General features: G+C 39.9%; 1 protein-coding gene across 1 annotated transcript; it reads right to left on the bottom strand.

The window, feature by feature from the left end:
- Window positions 1–1,067: 1,067 nt before the first annotated feature.
- LOC131679843 (uncharacterized) lies at window positions 1,068–8,424 on the bottom strand. The gene is made up of 4 exons (XM_058960592.1): window positions 8,223–8,424; window positions 6,569–8,104; window positions 2,095–4,179; window positions 1,068–1,960 (listed from the first exon to the last, which is right to left on the bottom strand). The coding sequence occupies exons 1-4, from the start codon at window positions 8,422–8,424 to the stop codon at window positions 1,068–1,070; spliced, it is 4,716 nt and encodes a 1,571-aa protein (XP_058816575.1).
- Between the last annotated feature and the right edge of the window lie 6,337 nt (window positions 8,425–14,761).

Here is a 14,761-nt window from a genome sequence, read left to right as displayed (position 1 = left end):
ATGATGGCGGGCTTTCGGTGACCGACGCGATCAAACGAGAGCGACAACGTAGATACGTGTGCTCGGTATGATGATTAGGTTTTAACTGCCGTTTATTTCACTTGATCGGTATAAATACATATCACCATTATCTATTATTTCCCTATCGATCTTCGTACCGGTAAATGTGATGTTAGGTAGGCCTAGTTCTGTGCAATCGAGTTCAGTGTGAGTGCTAGGTGTAGGGGTGTTCTTAACCTAAGTGTAATAATTTACATTTCATTTAATTATATAATTTGATTTCAAATAATTCTTCTTCTGCGCTCGTACATGCCGCTCCCCTTGAAACAACCGGTTTCAACGTAATAGAAAGGTATCGGTGAGGCGTTGGATCTTCGGGCGATCGGGTTGACATCCTTCAGTCCCACGTGGCGGAGCCATTCGAATCGTTGACGAGGTCGTCGTTCGATCCGTCATCTGGCCGCGACTAATTTTCAAACCGTTGATGCAGGAAACGACTGTAGCACAGTAGCGTGGTTGATTGCAGATGCGATTGAGTTCGGATTTTATGATGACTCAGTGTGTAGTGGACTAGACGCTGTGCAAGGTTCATCCTGTGGCTTGGGTAACGGACATAGTTTGTGGATGCCGCGACGGTAAGTGACATTTCCGTCGAGCATCACTTCAGCAACTCGTACCTTTTCATCTTCTCCTGTAATGACCTTTGTGACTCGTGCGATTGGCCATTTGAATGGCGGTTGATTATCCTCATGTAACAGCACCATGTCTCCAACTGATAAGTTGGACTTGGGGCTTGGCCATTTGTAGCGTTTTTGAAGAGTTGGCAAGTACTCCTTGTACCATCTGGACCAAAATTCTTGGAACATGCGCTGCATTCTCTGCCACCGTGACAAGCGGTTGCAAGGAATATGCTGGAGATCGGGTTCAGGTATTGCTTCAAGCGGACCACCAATGAGGAAGTGGCCTGGAGTTAGAGGCTGCATGTCATTGGGATCGCTAGACATCGGCGAGAGAGGTCGCGAATTTAGGCAGGCTTCCACCTGGGCTAGTGTAGTTAGCATCTCTTCTTAAGTGAGCCGAACATCCATAGACACCTTATTCAGAATTTCCTTTGTCGACTTGACGCACGCTTCCCAAAGTCCTCCAAACGACGGTGACCGTGGAGGAATGAAATGAAATTCGATGCCAATACGAGATGACTCATTGATAACTGCAGTTTTATGTTGTTGAGACTCGAACTGACGTTTCAACCGTTTCAATTCACGATCAGCACCCGTGAAGTTTGTTGCGTTGTCGCAATAGATGTGCTGGGGGAATCCACGTTTTGCCCAAAACCTTTTTAACGCACCGATGAAAGCCTCTGTGGTTAAGTTGGTAACGAGCTCGAGATGTGCAGCCTTCGTTGTCATGCACACAAAAACACATATGTAGCACTTAATTGGCGGCTGGTTACGTTTGCCTTGAATGACGATTGGGCCGCAATAATCAATCCCGACGTTGCGGAAAACCCTGTCTGGATTTACACGAACAGATGGTAGGTCAGCCATGATCTGTTCGGCTACTTTTGGGCGATAGCGAAAGCAGGTAATACAGCTGCGTACGGTAGCTCGGGCTTTATTCCGTCCGTCTATGGGCCAAAACCTTCTGCGAACTGCTGTTAGCAAGTGTGAGGGACCCGAGTGCAAAGTTTCCCGGTGCAGATCAAGAAAGAGCAATTCGACGGCATAATGATGCTTTGGAAGTAGGATAGGGTGTTTCTGACCGAATGGTATAAAAGCGTTTTTTAAACGACCGCCAACTCGAATTAGGTCCTCACCTTTTCGTATGAAAGGATTCAGTGCCAGTAAGGATGATTTTCTGTTAATAGGCAAACCTGCTGATAACTGGCGGTTTTCTGTCGGAAACGTTTCCAGTTGTCTTTGGCGGATGAAGAGCATTTCTGCTGTTTTGATTTCTGATGCTGTCAGCGGACCAGTTATGAAATCAGTTGAACTGATTTTCGCTTACAATTTGTGACAAAGCGTCTACAATATGCCATCACACGCAAAACGTCGTGAAAAGAATCATAATTTTCGAACGTGCGTTTTAACCAACTCTCGTGCGTTCTCTCCTTTTCGATAGCAACCAATACTGTCGCACGCAACTCGAGATCTCCATAGGGAGGAGAGACATTTTTCCACAAATGTGAAGACTTCGGCCAATTTTGCACTGGATTCATAAGCCAGTGGGGAGCATCCCACCACAACGAATTGCAAATGATGTCGTTGGGATTCAAACCGCGTGATATATGATCGGCTGGGTTATCATTGGTCGAAACATAGTTCCAGATTCCGCCTTGTGTCAGCTGTTGGATTTCAGCAACTCTATTTGCGATGAAGATTTTCCATGTTGACGGTTCCTTTGCTAGCCAGTGTAGGACGATCGTGGAATCCGACCAAAAATAACATGGGCAGTGCACTTCCACACTTTCTAGCACCTTTTTCTGTAGATTGGCCAGAAGGAGAGCTGCACACAGCTCCAACCGAGCTAGCGTAGGTCGTCTTCGTTCCGGAGGAGCAACACGAGATTTTGCAGTCATGAGACGTATCGATACACCACCCGATGCAGACACAGCTCTGAAGTACACGCATGCACCATATGCTCGTAGAGATGCATCGGCAAACCCGTGCAGTTGAAGAGATACGATGTTGTCCGTTAAAACAAATCGGGGAATACGAAGCTGTTTAAGGATCGGTAAACGGCTTACGAAGTTCATCCACTGCTCGTGAAGCTCCGAAGGCAAGTGTTGATCCCATTCAAGATTTAACTCCCACAGCGCTTGAATGAATATTTTGGCGATGACAATCACTGGTCCGACCAATCCTAACGGGTCAAATAAGCTAGCTGTTTGTGACAGTACGCTTCGCTTTGTAGAAAAAGTTTGTTTGGTCCATTGTGGAATTTTGAACAAAAAATCGTCTGACATTGGTTCCCACAACAGCCCAAGAGCTTGAACTGGAGCCGAACTGTCTAACTCCAACACCCTTTCAGTCTCCCAGTAGTCGCGTGGGATTTCATTGAGAACATTACGGCAATTCGACGACCACTTGCGTAATGATAGACCAGCTGATGACATCATGAGGTGTAACTGCTCCGTTGCTTCTAACGCCTCTTTGAGGGTGTCGAATCCATATAACAGGTCGTCAACATAAAATCCTTTTTTCACCACACGTGCAGCCGCTGGAAAATTAACTGCTTCGTCGTCAGAAAGTTGCTGTAGGCATCGTGTAGCAAGAAAGGGAGCTGTCGTGGTACCATACGTGACAGTAGTGAGCTGGTATGTGTGTAGGGGTTCCTCGGGAGCGTTTCGCCACAGGATTTGCTGATACGGTAGATCTTTTTCTGCTATTTTGATCTGGCGATACATTTTTTGAATGTCCGCTTTAATGACGATTGGCTTCATGCGAAAACGAAAAATTAGAGAGAGCATGTCATCCTGAACTGTGGGGCCTTTGAGAAGTAGATCATTTAAAGCAAACCCAGACGTCGTTCTACATGAGCCGTCGAACACCACACGTAGTTTGGTGGTAGTGCTCTCGGGCTTAATGATCGCATGATGAGGGAGATAATAATGTTGTCCTGGCAAATCTGACACCACATCAACCAGCTTCATATGGCCCAATGAGAGATATTCGTTCATAAAGGAACAATATTGGCGGTGCAACGCCGAATCCTTTGCAAGGCGTCGCTCCATGGCGTGGAATCGTTTCGTAGCTATAGATCGTGAATCTCCAAGATGCCCAATGAATTCTATGCGTTTAGGTAAGGTAACGATGTAGCGACCATCCGAGTCCCGTTCAGTTGCTGACTTGAAGATTTCCTCACAAATACGCTCTTCTACTGACCAGATTGATTCTGACTGACAGGATTCAATTTCCCAAAATTTTCCTACCTGCTTGTTTAGACTCTCAGTAGTAATAACATGAGTGACCAAACATACTGGCGCTGACGAGCTTCGATGTGCTCCCGCAACTAACCAACCAAATACGGAGTTGTGTAGTGTAGGTTTATCGTCGTCGATCCGCATGTGACCTCTCCGAAGGAGATCGAAAAAGACCTCACTACCGATTACCATATCAATAGCACCTGAAGTGGCAAAAGTAGGATCAGCAAGTTGGATGTGGTCTGGAATAATCCACCCTGTACCCGATCAGAAAGAAATAACAAAATTATTGCAGACTGAGGTACTTTGTTATGATAACAAGTTGTGTTATAACTTTGGTCTCGTTAGTTGGTAAAATAACAGAAAACATAACAGAAATTGTTCTAGTATATATCAAAAATATGACAACCTGTGATAGGCTTCTATCAGAATTATAACAAATTTTGTTAGGTTCCCCCACTGTCAATATAGCTTTTATTACCTATTGTATAGTATCAACGAATTTAGCGTGCAAGTCTAAAAATAGAATAGAATAGAAAAATATAGCATACATTAAGGCGTTTTCGTTTGGCAGCAAAAAGCTTCATGTAGCAAAAGCTTTTTATAGTTTGGTCAAATGATTGCATACATGCTGGCTGAATGTTATATTACGAATATATGACACGCTGATGGTTATTTGTGGATTATAGCGATTTGAATTTGGGTATTCTGAGTTTTATGTGGATGTTTCCTGCATGAACCAACGACGTTGCTTTAAACTGATGTTTAACGTTAGCATAATATTCCTCGAATCCGTCAAGGGCAAAACGATTATAGATGCATCTTGTTTCCAGAACGCACACATTGAACTTTGCCAAAGCCTAAGGACTGTTTGTTTTCCTTATGTCATACGCTTTGTTTTCATGCAGTTTTACTCACTACTACAGCTGTCTATATTACGATAGACTGAATAGCTTTATGGTATCTTTGCAGATTAGGAAAGTGGCTATTTTTAGATTCTGAATTTTCAAGAGGTTTTGTTATTAGCACTGTTAAAATGGGGAAGATGAAGCCAGTACAATTATCGCAACCTAATAATTCCCAGAAATACAAATCTTTTACGGTAGTGCAATCTATCAACTGCGAATATTATAACAGATAATCAGAAAGTTCGAGAAATTGTTGAGGATTCTTCGGTGTGACGAATTCTAGAATATTTCATGTTTTTTCTAAAATACATTTTCCATTCTAAATTTTATTTTATTTTAAGGGGAATTATTCAATATTTTTTATTAAAGTTTTTAGCTACTTCAAGCATTATTTAAAATTCATTTAAATTGTAACAGCGAACGATAATTCCAGCTGGGATATGTATATAATCAGAGATTTCTAGGCCAGCTTTATGCAGCATACTAACAAATATTAATATTTCAACAATTTGAACAGGTCGCCTTATTTTGTTTTAACTTTCTACAAAATGAATCAAGTATCTTGACTATTACGAAAATTTGCTAGCTCGATGATTTTTTTAAGAGGAACGAAAACCATCGAATACAGCAGAAACATTAGAACATTGCGCATTCAAAGCAATTGTCAGTTCAACCGTAAAATGTCAAACTTATCTTACGTGGAATGAAAAGATATAACAATCAAGTAACTCAAACATTTTTATGCGAAGTTTAAAAAAAATGCAACGCTTTGGTAGTTCGGAGAACGCACAAACTGGCCAATTTTAATTGTTTATGAAAAACCCGCATAAATTGGAGAAATCGGACTGAAGGTCCTCGAAGATCCTCAAAATACATAACGATATTGTAGAAATCAGTATATATTAGAAAGTTTTTAAGATCTGAAAATTCGTTTTCGTAATATGCACAATCGATTAAAAGAAAATTAATCATATAACCATTTGACTAAACCATAACAAATAGTTTTAAAATGCTTTTTTATTTCAATTCGCGTTTTATTATTTCATCTGGAGTGCTTGATACTTTCTGCATCTTTTTCAAAATAACTTTTATATGAAAATTATAAACTTTAGAATATCTTGTTGATAACTTTACGATTCCAAAAAAAAATTAATAAAGGCATTGAAAGTGTCTCAGAAAGTACATAATCTTATAATCAAAATGCAACCAAGTAAGTCAAACACCTTACTGACAAATTACATCTAAAACTTCACAAATTTGCTTTAAAAAGTTGAATAACGACGCATGAAAAGAGACTTCAGCGTATTAGTAAATGGACGGTTATTTGTGTAATGTAACAATCATTCACAGTTGATTGTTTGATTTGTTTATTGGAGCTTTAACCGACTGGTCATTTGCCCGCTTTACAGTTTACCGTTAGCGTTCAAAGATAATTGTGAAAGAACATATGTATAACTTATTATAACATCATCGTTATATGCGTACATTAATATCAAATTAGCAGTCCAATGATATCACCGGAAGATATAATCTTGAAATATGTTTGCTTGCCTTGCTGATTGGGATATCACAAAGATAACACAGTGAGTAATAAATATCAACATGAGATATAAATTTGATAGCTTTCTGTTATGTCTTTCTGATCGGGTAGTGTCCACCGACGAAGTGGGCAGGTCAGTGGTAACTTTCGGCAAGACTAAGAATTCCAACACCGCTCGATAGTTGTTGAACCGCGAACATACTGTTGCTACCGTTGAAAATGCAACCACTTTCCGTTCAGCCCCAACACCGTAGAGCTCCGTACTAGCTGAACTTTTTCGAAGATTCAATATTTGTCGAAATCGTTCAGTCATCAGGTTGGGCTGCGAAGCATTGTCTAGCAAGACTCTGGCAACAGCTATGTTTCCTTTGGGCCCAACCACCTTTACAAGTGCAGTTGACAGGAAAACTTGTACCTGGGGTGAGCGGTTAGATCGAGACGTCACAAACGAGGACTGAGAGGTACTAAGAATTTGGAGCGATCTTGAGTGTGCGCTTTCGTTTGGCGCCTCAAGCGATTGAGATATGTTGGTTGGTTCTTGTTGATTTGACAGCGTTGATGTACCTTTGGCGTTATGTGGAGACGATCGATGCAGAAGACTATTATGTTTCTTTCCACAAACCCGACAGCTACGCTGTTTGCATTGATTTGGATGGTGCCTTTCACTTATGCAGTTCGCACAAAGTCCTTTGCTGGATACGACGTTAATTCTTTCCGGAACGGCAAGTGCTTTAAATTTACCGCAGTAGAATAGGGAGTGATTTCCACTGCAGAGGCTGCAGGATCTATTAGACGAAGATGTGGTAGCGTATGTGGCTCTGGTGGTTTGAGCTTTAGCATTCCGCTGAAAGTCAACTTCTAAGGACTGCAATTGCAATATATGGTTTTGCAAAAAGTATACAAGCTCCTCAAATTTTGGCATAGACTTTGGATCTGTTGTTCTTTCCCATTCACGTTTCGTTGCTGGATCTAAGCGCGAAGTTAGCATATGGACGAGAAGAGAACTCCAATCACTGGTGGGTTCGCCAAGTTTGTTCAGAACCCCAATGTTCTTTTGAAAATCATCAAGTAGATTGGACAAGGATTGTGCCGATTCAGTTTGCACCTTCTGAATGGCAAATAGAGCATTAAGGTGACTCTTGATTAGAACCTTAGGATGCTCAAATCGATCAGTGATAATTTTAAGGGCTACCGTATAATTATCTGCGCACAGGGTAATGTCGTCAATAAGCTTTGCTGCTGTACCCTTCAAGGACGCTTTAAAGTAATGGAACTTCTGGATGTCCGAGAGCTCTGGATTATTGTGTATCAAGGAGCGAAAGGTGTCGTAAAACGAATACCATTTATCGATGTCCCCATTGAATTCGGGAACTGAGATGCTAGGAAGGCGAAGTGTCCCACAGGTGGTTCCCGGTGTAGTATCAGGAAGCCGCTCAGCCTGACTCGAGCAATGGGTTTTGAGCCAAGCTTGGAGAGCGAAAAAGTCATTTTCAAACTCCTCTAAATCTTTCTGTAAATCCATTTCGTACTCCGTGACTATACCATCAGTCAGGATTTCTAGAGCCGAAGAGCTATCTTGATAAGTAGTATAAATTTGATCTAATCGAGCTAAACGTAGCTGAGCTTCTGCCAGTCTAGACGGTTCGAAAGAGTCAATGAATTTGTGCATACGCTCTAAAGCATCTCGAGCACGGTTGCAGGTAAATACGTGCTTTTTTATTTCCTGACTATTCGCTGTAGTCGCGGGATTAGGAATGGCAAAATCATTTTCACTTTTAGAACCCTCCATTATGTCTAACTACAATCGCACGGGTCACACTTGTGATCGAGGGAAAGCAAAATGGCGACTTACGTGAATTACCTCCAGTTGAGCGCGTCGTTGGTGATACTTGGTGCGTCCGGAGTCCGAAGCGCGGGAATGTGTCCGGCTTTATGCAATGGGGACTGATGTCCAGGATAAATTGTGGATCCGGTACGGTATTAAGTGATCGCCGGCTGTCGACGAGAGTGCTGCTGGATAGTGTCTTACGCGCTCGTTGGAACCAACCGCCCATTCAATCAGTCCTCATCAGTCCAATGACGCTAAAGTTGTTCTCGAAATCCTGTCTCACCCTGAAATGGTATCGAAAGTGCGATCAGTTCCTTTTCTTCCGTGATCAGGATGATTGGAACCGGACTTAACGTTTGTTACCGGCTTGGCGTCCCTTCCAGGAACAAAATGGAGTCCGATTTTCCTCGCCGAACAAGATGCTGCGATGAAATCTGGCCTTCGCGGTGATCCGGTTCAAAGGACCATGTACGAGCCTGTGCTCGTTCTGCGTGTCTCCGTCGGGAGTCCCTTGGTTGGAATCGGTTCCAGATTCCACTCGAAACTGATCCAGACGATGCGAAGAAAGGTGGACGATGAGATGATGGCGGGCTTTCGGTGACCGACGCGATCAAACGAGAGCGACAACGTAGATACGTGTGCTCGGTATGATGATTAGGTTTTAACTGCCGTTTATTTCACTTGATCGGTATAAATACATATCACCATTATCTATTATTTCCCTATCGATCTTCGTACCGGTAAATGTGATGTTAGGTAGGCCTAGTTCTGTGCAATCGAGTTCAGTGTGAGTGCTAGGTGTAGGGGTGTTCTTAACCTAAGTGTAATAATTTACATTTCATTTAATTATATAATTTGATTTCAAATAATTCTTCTTCTGCGCTCGTACATTACTTTCTTTGTAAGAATTGAACGCTTGGTAGTGTGGTGGTGTGACGAAAAATCACCGACACATTTTCAAAAGCTCCATTCCACCCGGTCAATTGTTTTTCCACCAACTATTTTGCATGATTTGAATCTTGATAACCTAATAAATCGACTGATTTTCTTCTTTTAGAGTTTAATAAATGCTTTATATGGATAAACCGGTGACAAAGTTTCCAACGCATACTATCAAGCGTTCAATTCGTGTAGACGCTCACCGAATGTTCTTTGAACCTTAAGTGCTTTCCAACGTATCTTCATCCACACTCTAATTAGACCACCCCCCCCCCCCCTCACACATACACGCATACACACACCCACACATAACCGATTTCGCGCGAAATTTGTGCACGATTAGTAGGATCGCCCTGCAGCAATAAACATGCTTCGAGGTACCGGTGACTAATGCAATCATCCACTAGGCAACAGTAACCACCGCTCAAATTGAATCGCAAACGTGAACAATGGAAGGTAGATGTGCATCGATGCCGATCAAGCAACATCAACGGGCCTGCAACGTTCTCGAGCAATTTTGCTAACGTGATTTTTCATTGACATAACTCGGAAATATCAGCGGCGCCTGATATTCATATTTTTATTTGATTCAATATGTTCACGAATTTTGGGATTGTAACATGACAAAAAATCGGAAAAGTCCACGTGGCCGTCATTTGAAAAGAGTAGATGATACTGGAATTGTTCCCATTTATCCACGGAGGTGGAGTGGATGGAGGAGTAAGTGACAAAAATATTAATATTTCCGTCCACATGGTATAGAAACGGTTCCTAATGTGTAACTCTTCAACACAGACCCAGAATGGAAACGAAAAGCCCAGCAGGAAAAAGTTTTGCCTTCTCATTGCATGTACAATGATGCGCTCATCCATTTATCCGTACCCGATTCAACCACTCGAAATTGGATTTAGAATTCGGAATGATTTTTGTTTGAATTCCAGCTCAAACACAACAAACGATAAGGAAACTGATTTTGTCGAAATCGGTTGTTACATTTGACCTGGAATTCGGACAGAAATGATTAAGAATTCCGAATGAAATTCCAGATGGTTTAACCAGAAAACAGCATGGATATATTATCTATCTGCCTGAAAAAAATAGTCTGCTTCAACCGTACGTTTCCACCGTTCAGCGTTGAAAGCGGGTTGAATCTGGGTCTAATTAAAAATGTTCACCCCGTTTCCTGCTGTTTTCGCACGAATGCCACAGTCCTGAAACGATACATTATTCAAGCTGTACCCCAGCGAATGCAGTACCACAAGAAGAGCGAATGGTAAACACAGCAAAGATTTATTCATTCGTTCTTCTTCTTTGGAACTATAGCTGCCCGCAACCTGCCCCCACACCCGTATTCGCAACCACGACGACGGTGGTCTGTAGCCTCACAAGCAACACAGTCGGAACGGAACGAACGAGTGAGACCACGGCGCCAGGATATCCACCTAAAAAGTTTGAATAAGTAATCAAGAGAGACCATGCAGATATGTGTGTTGTTGGCGATCTTCTAACCAAGCCGGGTAATGGTGAAGTCAACCACATCGTGCAGTGAGAAGCACTTGCGAACACTCCCTACTGGGAACTGAAGCGAAAGGGGAATACAGCTGACTAAAAAACAGCTAGCAAATCGAGATGCTGTTGCTGATTCAATGGGAAAACAACAATTCACCGGAAAACGGCATCCTGAGGAAGGAGCAACACAGAATTAGTAGAGCAGTGAGAGAAAGCTGACACCTATAGCGGAACAGAAAGGATGAATGAATCCCACTCACACGGTTGTTTCTACGCAAGCGTGGGAAATTGGGTGGGGAAGTGGGATATTTTCAAATAATGTTTTGGTAAATATTGCCATCTGTTGGATACTGGAGCAAGTTTGTGAAAAAATGTTTCTAAAGGGAGATAAAAATCATCACGAAAGCAGTGAACGAAAGCAGGGTGATTCGCCTATTTTGAGCATTTTAGTGAATTTGTCACACCATATCAAAACATACTAGGCCTACAATCGTACAGCATTTACCTTTAATTTAAGACGATCAGTGTGCGTAATTAGGCGTTGAGTCTTGAATATAATCACAAAATATATTTGCAAAATAACTAGCGGGATTCTATGACAAAGTGGCCGTCCATAAAATATGCCAATCGGCGATTCGCACAAAACTTTGCAGTTGTGTTCGGTTGTATGATTTCGTCTGGTAATAAGAACATTTTTACACCAGAGCAATTTTTCAAAAGCGAATAGAAGTTTTTAAATACATAGCTTTCCAAAAAGTTGTGTGCAAAAAATATATACACTGAAAAAATGTGGCATTTTTAACAAAAACGAAAATATATGTTAAAAAATCAAATTACAAAAGAAATATTTTTTAATTTTTTTGTTTTATCAACGAAATCCTTGAAAGAAAGGAAATATTTTAAATGTTTTTTTTTATTTTGATTATAGAGGTTTTAACCATAGGATCATTCGCCTCTTTTCGGGTTAGAGAAATCTCTTTTGGAAAAATCTCTAACCCTACGTGCGGGGTTGGGAATCGAACCCAGGTGAGCAGCGCACAAGGCAATCGATTTACCAACCACGCTATGCCCATCCCCTTATATTTTAAATGTCATTGCATCATGGAGAACTTATAAACAAAAAAGTTTTCTTACAATAACTTTATTTATACATGGTTTTAAATGTCTTATTAATAGCCGAACACAGCTGTAATTTGATTGTTATATTATTTCAAACCAAATTGCATTTAACGAAAATGTGATAGTTTTTTATATATTTGGTACTTCGCTTCAAGAAAAACAATCAATTAGCTCATGAAATTCTGCCTTTTCATAATATATTTGTTATTCTTACAATAACTACCAACAAATAAACGTTTGACGTTTTAAACACGAAAAATATTATTTGTGTATTTGGGTCATGAAGAAGCTATCAGCAGGAAAGTTTTTTCACTGTTTTTTATAAAATGCGGTAATTGTCTATTACGTAATGTGTTCATTTCAAAAATCAAGTTCAAAGTCCTAGGAAATTATAACGGGGGCGGCTTGATGAGGGGGACTTAATGGTGAAAGAGGGGTTTAGGGAAGGAAGGTATGTGATGCGCAGGGGGGGGGGGGGTTCTAACCCCTCGTCGCATACCCTTAGCTACGTCCTTGTAAAAATACAGTCAAATAAGTCAAAAAAGCCAAGATTAAGTTCACGATGTTCAGAGTGATTGCATAACTTTTCTATAGGAGAAAGGCAAAAATGTGAATTTTCTGTGTGGCTACACTCTACGGAACCAAAAGTCGGAATAAAATGAAATTCAATAGCAGCCTATGGAAGCATTGTATCTTTCATTTAAGACTAAGTTTGAGAAGATTGGTTCATCCATCTCCGAGTAACCGATGTGCATTTTTTTGGTTGCATACATACAGACATTTGCCGAATTCGATGAACTGAGTCGAATAGTATATGACACACGGCCCTCCGTGCCGGGATTAAGTTGACGATGTTCAGAGTGATTGCATAACCTTTCTATAGGAGAAAGGCAAAAATGGTTTTATTTATATAACTTTTGCAGTTTTGATTTTTCATTAAAATGAATTTAGATATACTTTCAAATATTTTAAAGGAAAACAGTCCGTCTTAATATACTGATACTCTGGCTCCTTTCGTTATAAAATTATATAATTTTTTATTAAAAATGAACTATTCAGACAGCAACGGTATTTGATGTTAAGCGCCCTAAACAAAGATAATATTTGAAAAAAATATATTTTTATGTAAAAGTTCTCATAACTTTAAAACCAAAAAGTTGAGTAGTTGATGAATAAAAATAAATTATCCACCCTAAAATAAGCTTCTGCGCCTTCAGAAAATGGTAAAATGTGTTGTTCTACAACATTGTTAATGACACTCAAGCTCTATCTCGTACCGTTAACAAGTTTAATTCTAAATCGTGCTAAAAGAAAATCACCCTAGCTTATGTTTAAACGAATAGAAGAGCTTTGCAAAGCAGAACAACTTTTCTGAAGATATTGTAAGGCTAATTCATTTAGTTTTAGTAAAAAGTTAACATTCCTGCTAAATTTAGATTCTGGACCACCGTGCAGTAGCAGGGCTCATACAAACGCTCAAATCAGCATGAGACAACATCAGTGCGAGAAATAAATAAATAAACAAATAAATGGTAAAGTGAAAAAATATGTCATGTATAATAGACGGACAAAGAATTATTATTGATGCTTTGTTAATAAATTTTCTAAGTACTTCAATTTATGCATTATGTGGGGAAAACTGAATTTTTCTTAAGGGAGAGGGGGGGTGAAGGTTTTCAGCAAGAACAAAAAATCACTCTTTCGCGATTTTTTTTAAAACTTTGGGTGAAGTGAATTGACCAAAACTTTTGTGTAATATAAAGTATCATTTCAATAACAATAAGGGTCATTCCATGCGAAGTGATCAAGGCACGTGCAATCGACCTTCACAGATTTGAACAAAATTTAGAGGAATTGTTCATCTAGGGCCAATATATAAAAACCCAAATTTTTGTGACAATTGAACCACCCCTCGGGTCATGGGAGCACCCCCCGTTTTGGCAAATTGCCAAAACCCTTGATTTTCTTTTGATCATATCTCCGGTTCTATTTACTCTAGAATCAAACCACAAGATGGCTTTTGAAGAAAATTGTTCAAGGAGTCTATAAAAAATATTATTTTTTGCCAACAGTGTTGCCAACTATGCATTTTTTTCAGTTAAATATTAAACGTTAATTTTTCTCTCAATACGTATATTTTAATTTTGAAAATTTTAATGCCATCGCGTTCCTCATACATTTTTACATAAAAACACTTGTCATCCCAATATAATATGAGCGCATCCTGAGATACACCGTTTTGAAGAGAAAAAACCGCAATTTCCCATATAAAATCGCAAGCGCACAACACTAAAAAATCAACTTGAGTATTCTGAGTTCAAACATAATTTTTCGTGAAGTAGACGAGAAATGATGAAAAACTACGTATTTGGTTTGCTTCTAGCAGATCAGGGTCGATTTTTATGACAGTTTGAAGATTTTCTCAATTTTGGCCAATAAAAATGGATTTTTATATGAGAAAATCGGAGTTTTTCCCTTCAAAACGGTATATCTCAGGATGCGCTCATATTATATTGGGACGATAACTGTTTTAAATGTAAAAATGTCTGAGGAACGCGATGGCATTAAAATATTCAAAATTAAAATATACGTATTGAGAGAAAAATTAACTTTTAATATTTAACTGAAAAAATTGCATAGTTGGCAACACTGTCGGCAAAAAATAATATTTTTTATAGACTCCTCCAAATTTTGTTCAAATCCGTGAAGGTCGATTTCAAGTTTGCATCTTTTTTTGATCACTTCGCGTGGAATGACCCATAAATATCGACAAGCGACTCGGTGATGAAGTATTTTGTAGAACATCTCTGGAAAAACACGATTTGCAGTGTTAACTGCAATTCAAAAACTACTTAACCGATTTATTTCAAATTTTGCATACAAATTCTAAGTAAAAAATACATAACCCCCACGTTGAGTCTTTGAGATAATTTTTCAATTAAGGGTGCTTTTTACTCATTTGAAATAAAAATTGCTATCTTTCACGAAAAATTCCA

This window comes from Topomyia yanbarensis, chromosome 2 (assembly GCF_030247195.1).
Source record: "Topomyia yanbarensis strain Yona2022 chromosome 2, ASM3024719v1, whole genome shotgun sequence".
Lineage (NCBI taxonomy): Eukaryota > Metazoa > Arthropoda > Insecta > Diptera > Culicidae > Topomyia > Topomyia yanbarensis.
Note: the sequence above shows the minus strand (reverse complement) of the source record. Positions and strands in the feature narration are given on the sequence as shown.